The sequence below is a fragment of the Oculina patagonica genome, chromosome 13, assembly GCF_052425735.1.
Source record: "Oculina patagonica isolate OP01 chromosome 13, crgOcupat, whole genome shotgun sequence".
Taxonomy (NCBI): Eukaryota; Metazoa; Cnidaria; class Anthozoa; order Scleractinia; family Oculinidae; genus Oculina; species Oculina patagonica.
This window is the reverse complement of record NC_135770.1, coordinates 27,241,749-27,255,335: the sequence shown is the minus strand read 5'-3', so window position 1 is coordinate 27,255,335 and position 13,587 is coordinate 27,241,749. Positions and strand designations below refer to the sequence as shown.

General features: G+C 38.6%; 1 protein-coding gene and 1 long non-coding RNA gene across 2 annotated transcripts in view; one reads left to right on the top strand and one right to left on the bottom strand.

The window, feature by feature from the left end:
* LOC144636240 (anaphase-promoting complex subunit 1-like) overlaps positions 1-13,587 on the top strand; it is a 72,991-nt gene that overhangs the window by 49,811 nt on the left and 9,593 nt on the right. The window contains exons 43-49 of the mRNA XM_078495399.1: positions 6,739-6,813; positions 7,723-7,796; positions 9,071-9,161; positions 9,893-9,946; positions 10,461-10,517; positions 11,678-11,814; positions 12,628-12,714. Of these exons, the coding sequence (XP_078351525.1) occupies positions 6,739-6,813; positions 7,723-7,796; positions 9,071-9,161; positions 9,893-9,946; positions 10,461-10,517; positions 11,678-11,814; positions 12,628-12,714 (575 nt within the window). The remainder of the gene's footprint in view (positions 1-6,738; positions 6,814-7,722; positions 7,797-9,070; positions 9,162-9,892; positions 9,947-10,460; positions 10,518-11,677; positions 11,815-12,627; positions 12,715-13,587) is intronic.
* LOC144635877 (uncharacterized) lies at positions 1,222-3,700 on the bottom strand. Its single transcript, XR_013567434.1, has 2 exons — positions 3,339-3,700; positions 1,222-2,090 (listed from the first exon to the last, which is right to left on the bottom strand). It is a non-coding gene; the product is annotated as an uncharacterized LOC144635877 (long non-coding RNA).

Below are 13,587 nucleotides of genomic sequence, written 5' to 3'. Positions count from 1 at the left end.
AAGGGGTGTGCCACTGAGTCGCTGAGACTCTGGACCTGTTCCGGAGAAAAACGGCTCAATTTGCGACCCTGTTCCAGACAAACAGTGCAAAATAGGTACCCTGTTCCAGACAATATCCACAATGAAAAATATATGAAGATAGATATAAAAACATTAGCGTAGATCACAAAGCGCTCACTTGACTTTGTCTGTGGCTTGGAGAAAAACCAATGAGAGGAGCGGAGTTTCATAGCTAAACTTGATAGTGTTTCACAGTCAAACAGCTAAGTGTGTACTTTTTCCACGTTAAATAAAGTATGTATGTATGTATGTATGTAAAAGGGTGATTTGTATACCCTGTTTCAGAGTCAGAGAGGCAAAAGGCATACCCTGTTGAGCAGCACATACCCGTATAGCCCTTATATGGGAGTACCGTATACAGCAACACCAAATAAGCCGACAACAAACAAAATCAATCAAAACGTTTTAATTCCACCGACAGCATTATGATCCAGAAGTCTGGATGGGAAATTATGCTGCAAAACGGGTAATTATGTAACCTTCGTGTAGATAAGGAGTGGGTAGTAGGGCTGCATGTTGGGGTAGATAGGCATATCACGTGGTAAATTAGCAAATCACTTAACATTTAGAGTATAAAGGAAATAATATACATCTACATTAAGAATATGGTTAATTTTCTTTTTTTCATTCATTCATTTGTTTTTATTTTCACTATTTGCCTATATTTTAATTTTGAATGGAAATGGCAGAGGTCATACATGTAGCAAAGGGTTTACAGCATATTGCCATAAGCTAATGCCAAGCAAACCGGAGTGAAAGCAAACCACAAGCAAACTAGAGTGAAAGCTAATCCCAAGCACACCGGATGAATAAAGCTAACTGCAAGCAAACAGGGGTGAACCTAACTACAACAAACCGGATTGAAACTAACTGGAAGCAAAGAAGGGACATTCTGTAACCCCATCCCACCCCCCCACCCCCCCCCCCCAAAAAAAAAGGATGATAGCACCTTTTTTACTTTTACATGTCTTTTTGAGTCCCCTTCCTCTTAAGGGGTTTCACTTCACTTACAGAAATAAAAAAAAAAAAATTCTGGGAAGATAGAATATTGTTTGTGAGTCTCAAACTCAGTTTTGTTCTTTGATTACGCAGAAAAAATAGAATCATGTTTGCTTGTGTATAAAACTATGCAAGAAAAAAATATAGCATCAATACTTTGACTGCTCTTTTAAAAATTTGTATGCTTTATTGTACACATTTTTGTGGAGTCATGTTGCCCATTCGTCATGGAGTTCACAAAGTAAGCAAATGAGTCACAATTTGGTTGCTTCATGGTACCTAATGGATACTGCAAATTTTATCTGGCTTTAGAATATTTCACTAATTTTAACATTATAGCTGTTCTTATAAATTGTACGCAGCATACAACACATATGAATGAAATTGGTATTGCATATTGCTTGCAATCACGATTTTAACGTCTATACTTTAGAATTACAGTACCACCAGTTTCAGCATTACCAATCGAAATTCAAATTACATTGCTTTTTAACTCCACTACCTCCCCCAAGGTCAACCAAAGATCTTATGATATACAGTAATTAGACAACTACATGTAAGTCCTGTGTAGTCGAGGGCTCAAAATATTTGGACACTTACAGGTCATGTTAACCGGCCAAAGAGATTTTAGCTTGGTCACATGTGGTTTCTTACCAGCCAAAACATTGAAAATAGCAATTTTAAACTCCCATTCATTTCTGCTGTTACTGTTTTGGCTGCATATTCTTAAAAAGATCACTTCATAATGCCCTTGTTACATCTAAAAAGATGTGAAAGAGACAGGTCAATCAAGAAGTTGTTTTCTGAAGTACACTGTAAATACGTTAACATTTAAAATATAAACTTTGCTCATTTGCAGCTTTTCTTGATTTCAATTTACATGTAATTTACTAGTCTCTTGAAAATGGCATCATGAAGACACCCAAACATCAAGCTGGATAAACTTAATCCTTCCTGTTTTCTTTTGATGTCCTTGTCCACATTCTGTTTTTGTGTCTGTGGCTCTGCAAATTCTGAAACTCATGTTAACCCTGAAAAAAGTCAAATGCCACAGATTAAATTAAAATTGATTAATTGGCATGAATATCAATAATTTATAAAACAAAACACTTAACGCAAGCTTGTATAAAGTGAAGCAAAACCACTGGATGCGAAAGGATACCTTATATATTTAACAGAGATGTATCAGCACAGACTATTTTTTTTACTGATAACTGCGAAGTCAACTACAGAAAAAAACCCCGGTAACTCGAACTCGGATAACTCGAACAAGCTTGCTAACTCGAACTCACTTCCATTTCCCTTGGATTTGACCCCACTTTTCAGTCATTTTTACTCGGTTAACTCGAACTCGGATAACTCGAAAACCCCGCTAACTCGAACTAAATTTTGTTTCCCTTGAACAAAATTTGGGTCAAACTTTTTACCCTGATAACTCGAATTCCGGAACTTGCAACTCGCAACGGTTGCCCATTGATTATAGCAATGAACAGATCATGTATTTGACAGTCATTTTCCACTCTTAACAAAAGAATGTGTGGTCGCTTTAGAGTTTCTGGCAAGATAAGTTCAATTTGCACAGTACTGTATACTGAAGTGCTTAAAAATCAGTAAACTATCAATTATTAACTTGGCAAATAAAATATTCAATCAACCCCGCTAACTCGAAAAACCCCGCTAACTCGAACTCATTTTCGTTTCCCTTCAGAGTTCGAGTTAGCAGGGTTCTACTGTAAATATTTTAATAAACTCAAAGCATCACTGCAAATCCTTACACCCCCTCTTAATTAAAAGGTTTGGCCTTTAAATACTCCCCCTCCCCTCTACCCCTATATATACATGTACATGCATAGGAAAAACATTGCCACATCTTAAAAGCTTTTCTCTTAACAGTAATACTAAGATTTTTAAAGATACACATTTAATTAATAATAAGTTTGCATGCACAGCTGCATACAGTGTCTAAAATGGCATGAATTTACTCACAAAGATTCCAGTTTTCCAGTAGTCATTAACCTTTGTTGTGTGCATTTTCCAAATTCCACAACAAGATTGTGATTTTTTTATGACAAATATAACATTTACTGTTGACATTCTGAATGAAACCAGCAAAACAGACCTCAAAATCTCAAAATTGTTGACAGTTGTGTAATCCACATGAACGCTCAATAGTGAACAGAACTACATGACAAGTGGATTATTTAATATATTTGGGAACGAAAGAGCAAAGTAATGAAGCTGAAGTTTATTTACTCTGACTAAATGAACAGTAATTTTACCTCCATCATGAATATCAATAAACTGCATACACTGAATCGATCTATTTCACTCGGAGTTAACGAAATTCCAGGTGCTTTGTGCAAACTGACATCACTTTCATTCTCATCTCAGCTGCTCTTCCAGCACTGTAAAACAAAATAATCATATCACAAGCATTTAAAAATCGTAAGCTTAATTTTCTTCGAGATGTGTTGAAATGATATTCTTTGTGAATTCGTTCCTCGAAGGCCCAACAATTATTTGTTTACATAATCAAATCCTCCTATTTGATCAGTAAAACCTGGTAAAACTGAATTTTAACGAATAGTATTTTTCAACATTGTTCATGTCACAAGCAAATGCTTAGTGGCGAAAGCAAGTAAAATGTGCCGTTAATATAAGCTTACTTTGCGTATAAAGTAAGCTTAAGACAAAACGTAGAGATATTAAATGACGGAAACACTGCAGTTTTGTACTCACCTTCACCAGTTGACCGCAGTAGGTACACTCGTCTGCTCGTTTTTATCTCCGTTCCCTTGTTCTCCGCTATTTCTTTGCCTGTTTTCTCGGCACCTCTCTTGCTATTTTAGTCGCTTTTCTTCGCTACTTTGCTACCAGGTTCGACAGGCGCTTTGCTATACTTTTTCGCCTGCTTTCTGTCCGGGTTTTCTGGATCTCTCGCGATCTCTTTCCCGTCGCAAATCGCTTAAACCCTGTTTCCTCGAAGTTAAGTTTACCCTGCTCTCGTTTGTAGTCATCGGCATAACAAGGAGCCAAAATAAATATGTTTGTCTCAAGTTCTAACTTTCAGACTAGCTGAATAGGATTTAAAAATACGTAGTAAATTTTGAAAATTTCTTTGCCAAGAGACCTCACACTGCAAAATTATTTCGCGCCAGTACTGCGCGAGTTGTCAAGACCTTTCAAGATCCCGGATGTGCGCAACACCGTACGTACGACGCCGTACGCGCCCGCGAGGCATGCCGCTAGCCATGATGACCATGAAAACTCGGATGGATAGGTTTCCTATTTTATTTCATGTTTTTTTTTTTTTTCATGTGTTTTTTTTTATGGGTATGGTGCTCCGCTCTGCGGCCCTTACGGGCCGCTAAGGAGCTCCGCTATTATTTTTTGTGGCAAACGTGCACACTCTCACGTTTACCGCGCACACCGTTAGGGCCTCCGGGGGGAGGGGGGTCCCTGTTCCCTGTTCCCCGTTTCCTTGTTCCCAATAAAATTTCCTTTGTGTTCCCTAAAAGTATTTTGTAACATTTTTGTGATCCCTATTCCCGAAAATGGCGCAAACACAGCTTTTGTCCCCGTGTTCCCAGCTTTGTTTTCCTTTTGTTTCCTTGTTCCCAATTATTTTATGGCCATGTTCGCTTGTTCCCTGAAACCCCTGGGAGGTTCGCACCATCAGCTATGCATTACAAAAGAAGAGCTTTCTGTTAAAAAGCATGAACCTTGTCTGAGCAGGACACTTCTAAGAAAGTTCCTGCAACATGCTACATTTGCGAAGAATTGAAAGTTCAAAAATTTACCCATGAACGGCAATCTGCGCTGCGTTTGTCGAGGTTTATACTAAGATCTTACCTACCTTGGATATTGTATTAATGCTTACTACTGATGGCGTCCTATCTCGAGTAATGAAAACTTGCAGAAAATAAATCAATGGTCTGTTTGTAGTTCGTGTTTCCTTTTTTAGAACAACAAAACAAGTGAAAAACAACTGATTGTCAACTTTATCCTACCCGACTTTCTCTGGCAAACATACAGTCCGATCCGACTCGTAAATGGGGACGATTATTTAAAAACCCAATTGATGGAGCTTGGATGATATGCTGAAATGTTGTCATATTATTGGTTGTCGATGACAGTTCGACTTTGATGATTGATTGTATTGAAATGGTGACTTCTGTTTTTTAGCCTGAGGATACACGAAGTCATAACTTATATATACAGATACCTGGAAACAGATATTGTTTCAACAAGAATTCAAACGCGGTCTCGTTCTGAAAGTCGTTTTAGTCTATTTCGTTATATCAGTTTTCTTCTCTACACTTTCCTTAGCAATATTCTGCATTTTGTCAATGCAAATACTGAGCAAGACATTCCTGTCGCTGATTATGGAGTTTTTATGTAACGGATCATTTACTCTTCTGGTACTCAGGGTCTTTAAACCTTTGTTTTCATTACCACAGAAATTTTAATTTTCAAACAATAGGAATGGCCATATAAGGAGCGAAAATGCTTGGCTTTGTTTTCCTAAGTTCAAGTCTAAAGTTTTCTGTAAGAAAATTACTATTTGAAGCAACCAATGTTCTTGTTACCGGATGTCTCAATCCATTGCCTTATTCCAGTTCTCTGCTATTTGATTTTTCTAGTAACGTTGCGGTTTAAGCAGAACGTTTTTTTTCTTGGTTTGCTAAATTTCAATTACGTACGGTTTTGTTAGCGAAGGCGAGAAGTGTTTATTATAGCTAATTCCGCGTTAAAAAATTTAACAAATTTATGACTCCGCAAACCGATTTTCTTATTTTTTTCCCAAATGAAAGGGCTTTTGGTGGAAACAAATTACATCAGGTTCGTTTCCTACCTAATAGGTTTATATGGACACAAAGTAAAAGAAATCAATTTTTCAATTTCTCCCACGAAATCAGGATTTTGCTCGGTTTTTCTGACTGCCTAGCAAGCACGAAGTCCGCACTTTGTTATACTTCACATTTTTTCATTTCACCTTACTTCACTTCACTTTACTTGAATAGTTTAACAATTTAACAATACAAAAAAGGAAAAAATTACATGTACTGAAGGAAAACCCTCAAAAGAAAGTGCTTCCCTAAATGTAAGGCTGCCAAAACATAAGTAATTAATTAAAAAAATATCAAATGCTCACATTTACAATTTTATAATTTTATATAAATATATACACACTGGATTTATACAATGATTCTCTCACGATTGATTCGTTACGCCAGGACTGCGCATGCCCGGAAACGTGCAGCTTCAGGTTTTGGGTTTATTTATCGTCGCCAGAACGTACAAGCAAATTCATGCCCCCACCGTGGTACAAGGGACGGCGGGATAGAACCCCCCTAAGGTTTTCGTTCTATTATTGCGCAGCAAAATTATTTCATTGAGTGAAAAGCCCTTAACTTACTCTACAAAATGACGTCATTTCTGTAGGCTGTGACGTTTTATGACGTCGTTAGAGCCGCCTTTTTGGATTTCACAATTTTCTAAGAAAGTCAGAAAATAACGGAAATGGATACAAAATAAGCCAGAATGCTTGTGGAATGTAAAATTAAACAGACCGTCAATTTGTTTACCAGAAATCTTGACGCCTACTCTGTAAGAAAGTTGCGTAGTTTTGTTAATGTAAAAAACCTAGTTTGTTGATATTCTGTTTGATTTCTCTAGCTCCTGAGTCGAGGCTTGATCATGTGGGACAGCATATACCCTTCCACTGACTGGGTGGAGAGTCACATTCCAGCGGTAAGTTTACTGTATCTGTTAACTTAGACACAGCTTTGTAAGCATGCCACAGTAATATAGGGAGCTTTAGATTCGAGCACGCCTACGAGTTTGTGATTTCCCAACTGAATGGTAAAACAGCGCGGTTGTGAATGCATGACATTTTTTGCCGGGAAAAGCGTTATAGCCGTCTTCAATTTGAAAACGGCGAGTTTTGGTAAGCATGTTGTAGAATGAAATCAACGCCCTTAATTTTATGGTAACGAAATTACAGTGATATACCGCTATCCTCAAGAGACTCAATCTCGTCAATTATATCTTTTCTTTGTATTTCGCTGAAAACTTTCTTAAAGTGGTATTTTCGAATGTCAAAGTCTCTTTAAGTAACTTCTAATCACACAACAAAAAGCCACGTACTTTCTTCAGTATCGGGAACTCAATCACTATCTTACGTGGAATTAATCACTATGTCACCAACTTCAAAACCAATTTTATTTCTTTGTACATACGGTTCTATGGAGTTAAACCCCAAATGTGGTAATACAAGTTTAGGTTGTTGTTGTTGTTTAGAGTGGTTTTCAACAGAATGTCGAAAGTAATCTAGAATTGCTTTTGCTTTACATTACTACGCTCTGTGATAGGATTAAAAATCTTGCGCCATCTACTCAACCAATAGGATGCAAAATTAATCGCGACTTGTTCACACGCGTTTTCACGCGCTTGGCGCTGACAACGTGACGCGTGACTTCGCTTCGGTTTCTCATTGGTTTATTGCGTTGTTTGTGTCCTTTGTGATTGACCATTGTCATTGCTTTGGTTTTGGTTTTACTAGACTCGAATGAAAACTGCTCTAAGAGCAAGCGTGTGAAATAACGTAACTCTCTTAGTACCTTTATTCAGAATTTCACTTTTTTGTTTAACTTGCGTTAGATTGTTCAGCGGTGTGATTCCAGTCCAACAGGGATTGAGGCAGTGAATACCGACATCGACTTGGAAAGTCTAAGGTATTTATTCGATTCTTTCTGTCTTGTAATGGCGTCTTATAAGTACATTTATTAAAGACTTCGGAAGAGTCGGAAGAGTCGGAAGAGTTACCATTGAGCTATGGGAGACCTGCCTTATGTCAGAGGTGCTGAGACCAAATGCTCATTGCTTTGAACTACGGATCGAGATGAACCTGTGAACTAGCTCCCCTGTGAGATTTTCCTACCCAGACCGCGCTTGTTTTTTGCTCGCTCTTTTTGCCGAGTTTTTTTGCCCTCTTCACCATTAGGAAGCCTGTTCGTAAACTAGATCGAGGGGCGCGGTTTAAACCTGGCCAGGGTCGTTGTGTTCTTGAAGAAGACACGCTCACAGTGCCTCTCTCTAATCAGGAGTTTGAATAGGAACCGGCGAATTGTCGGGCTAACCTAACGGAATTCTGAGGGTGGGTACCTACAATGGACTAGCGTCCCATCCAGTGGAAGTAACAATGCTCCTAGTCGCTTCATGTTACAGAAACTGGAGTGATGTGACGTCAGTGATGAGCCAACTGAATCCTCAATCCGTTAAAGATGATTTCCAATCCGTACTGCGCAATCTCCGCCTGCAATGTTCGTGAGTCTCACAAACAGAAGAATGTTTACAAGCAAAAATAAAAATTCCGGGACAAAACTTACCTTTTTCTTCATTATTAACGCCAGATATCCTTGCAAAACAATAATAACGAGTAAAAAAAGCTCGACGGTATTTCAAACGGACGTTTTAGCTCATCGTGAATTCTTGAACGAAACGATCCGTAATGGCGAACTAAAAAACTTCATGTACGCTATCACCGAAGTGTAACGTTTCAACGAATTCAAAACAAAAATGAAAACAAACCCTGAGTCTGCGCAGTACGGAATGGAAATCATCTTTAAGGTCAGCACACTTGAGGGGCCTTTTTTCTAGAGCATGCTCCAGGAGCAAAACCTCTCGTACAGTACACAGGAGGGAGCATTTTCAAGTTTGCCCAATTTGCCAACGGGATTTTGCTCCCAAATATTAAACCGGTTTAAAATCGTCGAGCATTTTGCAAGGTAGAAATTCTGCTCCCGAGGATGAATTATACGTATGAAATCCTTGGAGCACATGGAGGAGCTTTGCTCCAGCAGCATAACCCGGGAACAAAACCCTTCGTGTGTATCAGCCTTTAGATTCCATCAGACATTTCAGAACAGACGACTTAGTTTGATCGATAGCTTGAAAAGTGTGGTTACCATAGCCAATATGCGTTGCTCTTTCGTTTTGTTCCTTTTAGCCAGGCGAAGGTTAACATCATCGCCGGCTGTTGCATGGCCATGGGACTGAGATTTGCCGGCTCCGCCAATCAAGAAGCTTTCAACTGCTTGGTATGTTATCTGCTCAGCAATTACGCTATTCGTTTTCACATCTTTAGAGCAATTAAATTTCAATGTCTGTCTTAAACGTAAAACAGGCTGAACTCAAAGTAGAGCGATATAAAGCCCGGCTAAACGATCAAACTGCAAAGCGTTTAGTTACAACGAGCAAAACAGTGTTTTTCCAAACATTGAACAAACACTTTGTGCGTGCTTGGCATTGCTGAAAAAAATTATGGTTGGCGCGCACACGTAAAACAAATAAGTCACACAAATTCCTTTTGTGATTTTGCTTTTTAAGATTTGCGCAAGCTTTGTTGGCAGAGGTGGTTAAACGATGAAACATTTGTTCGTAATGCAAAATGTTAAACTAAAGTCTATCATTTCGATCACACATTGGAAACATTTAAATGCAAAACTGAGAAAGGCAGCTTAACAATGAAACATGTTCTCTCCACGATGTTTTTTATTTTTGTTTTTTATTTATTTTTATTATTTTATTTTATTGAATGCTATTACATACACTTACATTTACTGTTACATACTTTTTCTTACTTACAGTTCCACACATTTACTTTACTTACACATAAGTACTATATGCACATAAGTACCACGATGTTGCTTGTTCGTTCAGCCGGGGCTTACGTAAGGCCTGTAATCAGTAGCAAGCAGGTAAAGTCGCAGCTTTAAATATTTCTCTTGTTTCCAGTGAACCTTTTTAATGCTTACGATTGATTTTTCAGATGCATTACACTAAACATTGCAAGGACATGTTAAGCAGCAGTGCAGCGGAGCAGGTAACTGACATGCCTACTATTAATTTAAGCTTTTTACCCACCTAGTATGAAGTCGCGGTGGACTAATACTTAGTGCGTTGGGCTTTGGATGAAGCGTTCCGGGTTCGAGGCCGGGCCAGGGCCATTAGGTTGTGTTCTTGTGCAGGACACTTCTCTTATAGTGAAGAAATGCGTCGTTTTACCCACACTAGGGATTAATGTGTAAAGTTAACAGGGGGGACAGCAACTTCATTTGCTAAATTTTATATTTAACATGTAATTAGCAGTTGTGGTTTCTGGAGACGTTGTACGTAAATGAACGTTAACAAACGTAGTAAATAGAAAGTGAAATTGTTTTTATTCATGTTTTTATTTATAAAAGAATCCCAACTAGTGAAACGTCGACCAGTTAGCCATTTACAAAGAAAAGCGTTGCCGAGGCAGTTAGAAGCAGGGTGAAGGATCTCAACCCTGCCTCGCCGCCTCGCTCCAATCGCTGTATGTTTGTTGATTGTTGTTTCTTTTTTGTTTTCAGGCTGGGAAACCCACCGTTGAGACATGTCTTGACACTATTGTCGTGTCGCTTGCTATGGTATGATATATCTATTTAATTGGATCAGTGCTGTTGATAGGTATCGAAGAGAGTGTTTGCCAAATGCTACCGAAAAGAATCGGGGTTGAACAAAGTCACGTTTTCTAAAATTATAAAAGCCACTGTCTAATTGGAAGAGATTACTGAGTCTCTCGGGCAGCAATTTATGTTTAACTTTATACATAAAGATGGCAATGTCCTGTAATCGCCTGTTGTACAACGATGGTATGTCTGCTTTTGTCAGTAGTTTCTCATAGCAAGATTGTTTATCCTTAAATACTGCCCTAAGTCCTCTTTCTTGTACGCGTTCAAGCTTTCTCCTATCGCTAGCCTGGCAGAAGTGCCAGGTGAGGTGACAGTAAGTTAGGTGTGGTAAAATGGCAGCTTTATATAGTTGCAGCTTTGTTTCTGTTGGTATCAGGTTTTTCAGTCTCACAAGTACTCCAATCCTTTGACTTGCTTTCTTACTTAAATATTTTCTATTTTATATATATTAATTACGTTTTTTTTAGTTAGGCAGGTTAGGTGTCCACAATTAGTAGAGGGGACTTTTCCCCTCAGCTACTACAGATTTGACACGTTAATAAAGTTATTATTATTATTATTATTATTATTATTATTATTATTATTATTATTATTATTATTATTATTATCTTGCTAGCATAAGGAAACCTAATTCATTGATTATCTTGCTGCACATCGGACATAGTCTGAAATATTCAACATTTTGAAATCTGTATGTTACCATACAACTTGCTACTAGTCTTTACAGTAACTGCTTGACCCTTCCCAGTTGTTAACTATAATAAGGCTCTTGTTTTTTGACGGGATAAGTATTCTTTTTATATCATTGTTTGAGCGAGGGGTGGCAGGGGGTGGGGGAGTCGAGGGGGGTTATTTTTCAAAATAAGGTCTCAAACGTTATCTGGTGTTTGTTTGGAAGGAAAATGATATCTGGTCAACAAAAAAGCTCTCTCAGCGTTATTTAAAACAAGTTCTTTGGTAATCGAATGAACATACTTTCAAGACATAAAGCTCTACAGTAAAGGCCTTGATATTTTTATCGGAAGTTTTCGGTATATTTAGTAAGAGCTGAGGGGGCCAAGAAACACTTAAACATGCCCTAATTTGTAATCGTTTTAAATTTCATCGGTTCGCAGGTGATGGCGGGAACTGGTAACCTTGATGTACTCAGGATCGCTCGCCAGCTACGCAAGAGACATTCCCCGGATGTTCCGTATGGAAGTCACATGGCTGTTCACATGGCAATTGGCCTTTTGTTCCTGGGAGGGGGAAGGTAAGACTGCTTTTAAAATGCCTTCACAGGGCATGGCTCTTTTTACCCAGGTGTTGCAGTGGTTCCGGTAAAATGTTAGGACATACAGGCAGAAATGTTAGGGAGGTCTGGAACAGTGACTACGCAGACAGATTGTCGTCTTTTGTTATTCTCTGCCAATAAAAATCGCAGAAAAAAAAAAAACGAGGAACGCTTAATATTACTTCAAAACTTTTGTTATTACAAAGACCAATCAAGGTCGAAAGCACAAAAAAAGAGAAAAAATACCTTTACTTAGGCGCTAAAAGCTTGTGGGGCCGTGTATTCCCAGTCGAGAAATGTTGGTTTTTGTGGAGGGAAGGAAACCGGAGAACCCGGAGAAAAATCGTCGGGGCAAGGACGTTTACCAACAACAAACTCAATCCACATACGACGCCGGGCGACAATGGTGGGAGGCGAGTGCTCTCACTAAAGCAGAAATCTGTCTAGGTAACGGTGTAACGTGAGATAAGCTAACATTCCATCTGGTAGCCTGCGTGGCAGGCGTCAAAATAGAAGGGGTAGCGGAGGGAAAGAAAGAGGGAAAGTGTATTGGGGAGAGGAAAGGATGCACCCCTCCCTTCTCCTTTTCGCATTTTTCCCATCCCTCCCCCTCTCCTTTTTGCGTCTGTCACCTTAACCACATTTGGGAATTACCAATACTTTTAATCGCTTTATGCTATGGAAATCAGGATAAGTTTCGCTTGTGTTCACCACTTGCAGAGCTTGTGCGATCATGCATTGTTAGATGGTGGTTGGTAAACAAATTTTTCCTTTTTTGTGTATTCCGTACAGGTACACCCTGAGTACCAGTGGTCCGTCTATTGCTGCCTTGATATGTGCTTTTTATCCGAGATTCCCGATCTCCAGTACTGATAACAGGTAAGAATTTAGCAATTTTATCCTTGAGATGACGCTCAGAAACGTTCTTGTCTTAGACGCTTGTTCGACCAATCAACATACTAAATTCAATATTGTGATCACGAACCTAGTCATACACATTTGCGCGCGTTAATCCCAAGTCTCTTTTTGCCAGCTACAGTGGAACCCCGGTATAACGATCTTCGATATAACGATATTCCTGATATAACGATGAATATGTTATGTCCCGGCAATAGTAAAATGTATTGGACGGAACCCCGATATAACGATTCCTCGATATAACGATATAATTTTACTGCCCCCTTGGCATATCGTTATATCGGGGTTCCACTGTATTAGGGAACTTAAGCACACTATGACGGCAACGTGAACGAGAATGTCACTAACCGCAAGATTCTCGAATTGAATATATATTCATTTTTCACCAGGCGTCGTCTGCGGCGTCGCCGTCGTCATTGCTTAATTAAAGAAGTTCAGTCACGGACAACTCATGCCAGTTTTTTTCAAGTTTGTCAGTCGTAATCCGTCTTAATCTTCGTCAGTCGAAACCATCCTTGGTTATTTTCGGCGTTTTGTTTACTCCGTTGTTGTTTTCCTACATTACACAACTATTAATAAAACACTTTACAATAAAAACTTTACTATTTATAAAGAAACTGCGACTAAATTTGAATACGCATGCGGACTCCATACGTGCTAAACTCTTTGTTTGACATTGAACATTTTTCACTTCACAACTTTTATTAATTAATCTCCATTGTCTATTTTTAGTATTTATACATTTAATCACATATTTTCTTTGCTTGATAATGACGTTAAGTCAACGTCGAAACGTCGTGGTCTTTTTAAAATTTTTAAACGGAGTTTATAATG